The sequence below is a fragment of the Hibiscus syriacus genome, unplaced genomic scaffold, assembly GCF_006381635.1.
Source record: "Hibiscus syriacus cultivar Baekdansim isolate YM2019G1 unplaced genomic scaffold, ASM638163v2 tig00112215_pilon, whole genome shotgun sequence".
Taxonomy (NCBI): Eukaryota; Viridiplantae; Streptophyta; class Magnoliopsida; order Malvales; family Malvaceae; genus Hibiscus; species Hibiscus syriacus.
The window spans coordinates 2793451-2802041 of NW_024063268.1; the positions used below are offsets into that span (position 1 = coordinate 2793451).

General features: G+C 35.5%; 1 protein-coding gene across 1 annotated transcript; it reads left to right on the forward strand.

Moving 5' to 3' along the window:
- The first annotated feature begins 6330 nt into the window (after nt 1-6330).
- LOC120175756 (probable chalcone--flavonone isomerase 3) lies at nt 6331-8322 on the forward strand. Its single transcript, XM_039182319.1, has 5 exons — nt 6331-6463; nt 6565-6648; nt 7464-7619; nt 7707-7933; nt 8025-8322. The coding sequence occupies exons 1-5, from the start codon at nt 6346-6348 to the stop codon at nt 8184-8186; spliced, it is 747 nt and encodes a 248-aa protein (XP_039038250.1). The 5' UTR covers nt 6331-6345; the 3' UTR covers nt 8187-8322.
- Nucleotides 8323-8591: the final 269 nt, after the last annotated feature.

Below are 8591 nucleotides of genomic sequence, written 5' to 3' on the forward strand. Positions count from 1 at the left end.
CAATCTATTTTTCGTTGGGTTTTATAACCCATTTACATCAAATTATATTAAAAAATTGATTTGTTTATGTGGTTGTTGATGAAGTGAAGAGGCTGCTGGCAGGGCTTGAATGTGGGGTGAAGTGTTGGAGATTGGGGCATGAGGCTACAGTTAGGTTGGTGGTGGTAGTAAGTCAGCAACAGGGATGGCTTGGGGTATGGGGTTGTAGCAGAGGTGCCAGGGCATGGGAGGACAAAAATGGTGATTACACACCATGTTCAGAAACAGTGTACCACGATAGTCATCTCTTTCTTATGCACCAAATACCTCCTTTCGATTTCATTCAGCTTCAGACTTTCATAAGCAACCAGATGATTCTCGCACATCAAAACTCCCCTAATGGCATCATCTGATGCATCAGTGTAGATCTCAAATGGTTTGGTGCATTCTGGTAACACCAACACCGACTCGCCCACTATGGCTTGCTTAATCGTCTCAAAGGTCTCTTGGCACTTCAAATCTCAGTCTGACACCTTGTCCTTTTACAGTAACTCGGTCAAAAGTGCAAAAATTTTGGAGTAGTCCTTCACGAACCGCCGATAGTAATTGGTAAGCCCCAGGAATAACCTCAACTCCATCACTTTGGTCGGTGGCTTCCATTATTCAATTGCCCAAATATTGTCTATCCATATGAATCTTCCCATCTCCAACGATTTGGCCAAGAAATGAGACTTGTTTTTGGGCTAACGAGCACTTTTCTTGTTTCACATAGAGCCCGTTTTCTCGCAACGCCTTGAACATTTTCCTTAAGTGTTCCACATGTTCCTCGAGAGACTTGCTATATATGATAATATCGTCAAGATAAACCACATCAAATCTATATAAGAAAGGATGCAATACATTGTTCATGAGGGTAAAAATGGTGGCGGGAGCATTTGTGAGGTTGAAGCGAATCACTAGAAATTTATACGAATAGTAGCGAATCACACAAGCAATCTTTGGTTCATCCCTTTCAGCAATTCTTACTTGATAGTACCCAAATCTAAGATTCAACTTGGTGAACCACCTTGAACCACCAAGTTGATCAAACAAGTTGGTAATCAAAGGGATTGGATATTTGTTCTTCACTGTGAGCTTATTCAAAGCTTGATAATCGATGCACATCCAATGGACCTGTCATGCTTCTTTTGGAATAAAATTAGGGAACCGAAAGGTGCTTTAGACGGGCAGATGTACCCAACATCGAGGAGTTCATTCAACTATATACGCAACTCCTCTAACTTAGACAGAGTCATTCGGTAAGGGACTCTAGCGGGTGGTTCCGCATTCTATACAAGTTCGATCTTGCGATCCACTTCCCTCTTTGATGGAAAACTCTTTGGATATTCTGAAGGCATTACGTCATGAGACTCAGCTAACACTTGTCCCACCTCCTTAGGGACTTGTTCCACCTTGGCAATATCATCAACCACAAGGCTTACCAAAAAGGTTGGTTCCTCCTTGCGTACCACCTTTTTTTAACTAAATAGCTGACAATATATTGGCCTCAACTTTGAAACTTCGGTTCATTAGAACAACACACTGATACTTTGGGTCAAGAATCACTAAGTAGTTGAAAAATGGATCAGGGAACGCAATGATTCGATCAAGAAAACTAAGGCCATCATAAATTCAAAATCATCTAAGGAATTACCTTAATTGTTTTCTTACCGATCCAATCATCAAGTCTGAGTTCGACACTCTTTACCTCCCAGATAATCAAAGATTATTTTGGAATTGACAATTTGATAAACCTTATTGTAGTCTCTTGGCAGTGTCTTCATATATAAACAATTCTGAGGCACCCATATACATCAGTTTCTTACATGTCACACTGACATCTACAAACATCATCCCCATCTTCTTGTGTCCCTTCTTGGTCTCTAATGAACACATGATAAAACTAAGGTTGGAGACCTCTTCTGCAACATCAAACTCCTCGATGGCCGCCACTTTCTCATTCTGTGAGCAATTTCTCGCAATATGGTTTTCTTTATAGGTATAACACTTGAGAGGCTCAGTGTTCTTCTCACATGGCTTGTAAAACCTCCTGGGTTTATCATTCGGCTTAACCAAATGCTTATCAGACCCAGCTTTGAATGTTCTCTCCCTGACTCTCCCACCATTACCTTTGGGTTTTGGTTTTGGTCTGGAAGTCTCGTTTCTTCATATTTTAAACTGGGCAATGTCTTTAGCTTTATCCAATGCCTTGGTGAGATTGTATACTCCCCTGCATTGCATTTCCATGTTTTCCCAACATTACAACCCATCCATAAAGGGAAAATAACCTTCTGTTTCACTTAAATTTGGAATCTGTAGATTTATCTCTGTGAATCTATTAACATAGTCCATAATTGAGCGATCATACCTCAATCGCTTCAATTTTGCATGGGCCGCCAACTGGGCATTCTTTGGATAGATCTGAACCTTGAGTTATTGTACAAACACTTTCCATGTGTCGGAGGGAACTACTTTGTCTTTCACTTTAGAACATCAACGTCACCACCACAAGCAAGCGACATCAGTCAAATAATTAGAAGAACTCAAACAAAATTCTCCACATCCTGGGATGTCCGCGACCCTTTGAACTCTTTCAGCTTTAGGACATCAATTTTGGGTGGAGATGTTGAATTTTCGCCCCACACTCCATTATTTACGGTCGTTTTATAAATTAGTAACTCATTCTCAAGGTTATTTATCCTTTTAGTGAGTTTGGCCTCCACTTCTGTCAATTGTTGTTTAACACAAACATCAATATCCTCCTTCAAACTTACTACAGAGTCTTCGGAGGCCTTAATTTGTTCGGCCAACTTGTTGTAAACTTCATCAACAAGCCTTTGTATATCCCCGTCTAAGGATTTCAACCTCACCAAACGGGGTTCTACCTCCTCTTATTATCCTTAACATCCTTCACGAAATCTTCAAGTCTCGCAACTCTCTTCTCCAACCAAACGAAAAACATCCCAGAGATTGTTTGTTTCCTCCTTTTCTCCATTAAACCAGCATCTCTGGTTGTTGTTCGCTTATTCCCAACCCTACAATTGTCGATCGACTCGACGGTTGAGACTTTTCCTTACTGTTATGGGGCCATCTCTCTTCTCGAAACCTCACTATGATACCACTTGTCATGTCCCTAGATTCCCAAACTAGAAATTGTGAGACCTTAGACGTTTTCATGGGTGAAAATGACTAAGTCAGCCTGAGCTACCTAAGTAAACACTTAGGTAAAAAGAGCGAAAACGAGACGAACTTCGAAAGGAAAATCCCTTACAACAAGAACAAGAGAAACTGAGAGAATACTTAACTTTATTTAACTCTGAATGAAAATGAGGTAGAAGTAAGCCTCTATTTATAGTGAAAGCTCCATACATCCAACAGTAGAAATTAAATTACATCAATGGCTAAGATTAAAAGGAAATCAAGATAAATATTTATCTTATCTTTATTTTGAATTCAAATTTATTTTGAATTCAAAATTAAAGATAATTAAATAAAAATAATTAAATAATAAAAGACTTATTCAAATCGAGCCAACTTAAGCTTCAGTGGCCTAGAATGCTCCTGCATACTCCCATGATGGCCAGTGACACACCATGGTGGCTTGGCGACTCCCCTAGGGTGGCCTAGGAGGGTCTGGATGCACACTGATTGGTTCAATCCACACTTGGCTCGATTGCAGCCTGGCAGTTCTTGATAATTACATTAGTCTTCTTATTAGTATATTATAATTTTCTTATTTTTTTCACTAACAAGATAATGATATTTAATAAATAAAAAATTTTGACGTGATATTATATCATGTAGGCAATTAAACACATGTTGAAATATCATGTCAGCATTTAGATATTTATAAATGTATCATGTCAACATTTAAATATTTATAAATGTATCATGTCAGAAAATAACATTTAGGGTAGGCAAGTATTCACCCTAAAATATAAATTTTCTTTTGTTAGTTATTTATTTTACTGATTGTATCTATCATGAGATTTTATTTTTATCCACTTATAAAAATTTTGTATTGTTAATATGTGTATTTATCTTAAAAAATATTTCTAGATCTATCACTATTGTATTATATAAATATGTGTTTTGGAATATGGAGGGTAAGCCTTATGCTAGTTGGTGCATTAGAAAGTTGTTGGATTTGAGGGGTGTTATTCGGCCTCTCTTTGCCTCTGCTCCTAGTTTGGCCTCTATAACTGTCGGTTGGATCAAGTTTAGGATTAGAGAGGTGCCCCTAAAGTTCATTGACATAAGACTTTATGATTTCCTTGTCATATGTCCCTAAGAACGTGATCGTCCGGTGGATGGCCATCCTCGGAATGCTTCCTACCAAAGATAGGTTATTGAGCATGGGCCTGGGAGTGGATGATAGTTGTGTTTTGTGTAGTGGCTTTGAGACTAGGAATCATCTTTTCTTTGAGTGCTCCTACTCAAAGAATATTTGGGAGGCTATTTTGGCTAAGTGTAATCTTGCTAGGCGTTCTCTTGATTGGGATGTCGAGTTTCAGTGGGCATTGACTCACCTTAAGGGTAAACCCTCCTTGTTTTTATCATCAAGATACCTAGGAATGCTTGTGTTTATTATATTTGGGATGAAAGAAATAAAAGGCAGTTTAGGGGTGTAAGTAGGAGTGGTGATGAGATTTTGAATGCTATTGAGATTATTGTTTGGATAAAAGTTGCACATAATTGTCTAGATATGAGTGACGATGTAAATAGAGGACTATGTTCTAGATGGGGAATTGTTTGTAGGGGTTGAGTTTTTGTTACTCATGTTCTTTGTAGTAGTTTTATTGCTTTTTCTTGGATAAATACAAATACGCTTATCCAAAAAAAAAGTGTGTTTGAGATATAAGATAATGAGGTATACTACCGAGTTAAGTTGAAGAAAGAGTTAGGTTTAACTGCAAAATTGAAATAAAGGGTGAGGTTATATAATTTGAATTATTCCAGAAAAAAAAATTGTCAGTAAAGAATCGAGTGGACGGGAGAAGTAAGAAAAAATGTAAAACTTTATTTTATTTTTGCCTAATTATGTCACATGGTAAAATTTACTTAAAAAGACAAACAATCAAAACAGATGAATGTCAAAATGTACTTTAAAAGAATCACTCAAAACTCGCTTTAATATACATAATATTTTAAATATTATCATGAAAAATTGTAATTCATTTAAAGAGCGTCCATCACATTTCAGCTATAACAACCTATACTACACATAATATAAGATAAATAATATAAAAATAACTAAATCTAGATACAAAATATAAAATTTCTTAATTCTTGCACATATATATATATAATAGATATTGAATAACAACCACTCAAATACTCTTTCCCTTCTCTTCCTTTTTCTTTTTAGTTTTTTCCATTCACGGGTAACTACCCTTCATGTATAATGGAGTAAATTATGTATTTAAATATCTATTTATTTTTGCAATTTCAGTTTAATCATTCAATTATTTTTTTAAATTACACTTAAATGTTATGTTTGGGTCATCCACCGTTAAAAAATAGGATATACTACTTATTTAGTTACTCACCTATTTTCACATATCCATTTTGGTCACCCAATTATTTTCAAAATCATATCTAATATTATTTTTTATTTTCATTTGGGTCACCTATCGTTAAAAATAAACAAAAACATTGATGTGTTATTTTTTTCAATGACGACATGACATTATCTTATAATAATACATCAATATCACCGTTATTTGTTTAACAGATGGTGATTAAAATGTATTGTTAAATATGATTTAAAAAATAGTTGAGTGACCGAAACAGAACTGCAAGAATATGTGAATAAATAAATACATAGTTTATCCTAAAAAATAAATAACTTCTTATGTGATAATTTTTTATTTTTAAATAATAACATAAAATTATCTTATAATAATACATCAATATTATCATTAATTTTTGAATGAAAGATAACTAAAACGGAACCATAGATATGTAATTTACCCTAAATAATTCATCCGTGCTTCAAAGGTGACCACCATTTTTACCGGCTATCTGACGCAACCAAAGCCAAAAGGGTTTCTTGAGGGCACCAACTTCGATTAATCAAATGTATTAATAACACGAAAAGGGAGTAGGTAAAACCAACGGTAGTTATCACTTGAATCACGTGGACTGCCCCGATGCCCTCTAAACCCAAGGCATCAAAAGCGGACAAGTTTGTTAAACCTTTTGATCCAACAACTACAAGTCAAATCACAAGCTCTTAACCTACCTAGCAATCAACCAAAACTTAAGAGGGACCAAAATAATAGCTATCCCACGCTGAAATGCTGCTGTTTTAAGTTCCTGCCATTAATGCTTTGGTATAAATGCACAAACCACTCTTTTAATTCTCCATTGCACTCTAAAACTCAACAAGCTTTGCCCTTGCATTGCTTCCTTGCCTGCCTTCAACCTTTAGCAGACATAGCTAGTAAGTTCAATTTTAGTGATGCTTTGATTTTTACCATCTATTTTTCTTCATTGGATTGACATGACTTGCTGGTTTCTATCTCTGTTTTCTGCATTTTTAAGTGACTTCTGAAATGGTAATGGTTGATGAGATACCTTTCCCCTCCCAAATCACAACCACCAAGCCACTCTCACTTTTTGGTCATGGTAAGACTTTTTTTTTCATACTATGTTCCGTATAATTACATGAACTAAGTGAATTAAATGGTGAGTTTTTGGATCCAAACTCATTGTTTTAAATCCAACTATGTTTTACTTTTACATGATCCTTGTTAGAGTTGGGTGACCTCATTTTTTTATTCGGTTTTGAAATGATTAGAAAGAAACTCATTTAAAATAGAATTTAAAATGAGGATCCGCCGTTACGGACGAAGAAGTTTAATCTACATAAAACTCTACTTTTCCATTGATGTGTAGATGATAATTCAATTTGAGTAGATTTCTATTTATGCAAATCTTTTTATAAATAAGAAAATTATTTTTATAAATATATATTAGAGATTAGGGTTTAGGGTTTAAGACTATGTTTTGTTTGGGAATGTTTCTCTAAACAAGATTTTTCAATGTAAAAACACTGTTTTTCCAGCTTCTTGGTTCGAGTCAATAATCACTTTTTAAACGTGAATTTTTTGTTGAAATTAAGTTGTTCAAGAATACTTCTGCATTTTAAACGGAATTTTAAGCTAAAAATACTTTCATAAACATTCCCCAACGCTAAATCTTATTAGACATAAATCTTCTTGCACTCTTTTAAGACATTTAATTTTCTAGTCTTTTACTTGTGGATTTTTTATCGAAAAGGTTTTTATCACATTCTTTATTTTGTGATTGTTTTACCATTCATTATTATTATGCTTACGTTGTTACAATCCTTAACATGAAAAATAGTTTCTTTTGCTTGAAATCATGAGGTTAGTACATTTAGATTCAACAATCTACATTCACTTGTGGGGCTGCAACAGGGATTACCGATATTGAGATTCACTTTCTGCAAATCAAGTTCACAGCGATCGGAGTTTACCTTGAACCTGAAGTTGTTAAACACTTGCAACAGTGGAAGGGTAAGCCTGGAAACGTGCTAGCAGAAGATGATGACTTCTTTGAGGCTCTTATTAATGGTACACCAACACATCAATTTCTTTCATTTATTCTTCAAAATTATAAAAGCAAGTGTCATTTATAACAATTTTGATCAAAATGAGCAGCTCAGGTGGAGAAATTTCTGAGAGTTGTGGTGATCAAGGAAATCAAAGGATCCCAATACGGAGTGCAGCTAGAGCGTGCCGTGAGGGACCGATTGGCGGCTGACGACAAATATGAAGAGGAAGAAGAAGAAGCCTTGGAGAAAGTTGTTGAATTCTTCCAGTATAAGTACTTCAAGAAGGATTCAATTATCACATACCATTTTCCAGCAAATTCAGCCACTGCTGAGGTATGTTTTGTAGGCATATCAGTAAGTCTTACCCTCGAAAACAACCATTCATTCATGCTTTAATGCGTGTGTGTGCGCGCGCCGTGAACAGATTGCGTTTAAGACAGAGGGAAAGGAGGATGCAAAAATCAAAGTGGAGAATGCAAATGTGGTTGAGATGATCAAGAAATGGTACATGGGAGGAACAAGAGGAGTGTCTGCAACTACCATTTCGTCCTTGGCTAATGGTCTCTCGGCCGAGTTATGCAAATGAAGATATGCAGTCATAGCATGAAGTTGATGGTCTTTCCTACAAGATTGTCTGATGAACATTCTGTTTGTTTTGCAAATAAATTTGATATGCAAGTTGGTTGGAGTTTTGCTAATTTAGAACACCCTTTGATTGTTCGAGATTTTGATTTCATGTTTTCAGGTATGCTTGATTCCCTATTAAAAGAACCATATACCATAAAATTATGATCACTCGCCCTAAGAGAACTTCCTTTGCACAAATAGAGCATTTTACAATTGCCAACAAGCAAGGATGAACTGAGGGGTAGTTAGGAATATTCGTTCTTGAAAATTTAGAATTAATATATATTTTAGATTTTTTTGATATATTTTTTATTGATAATCTGTTTTCGCCCTTAAAATTTTATAAGTTCGTCCCTGTAACTTA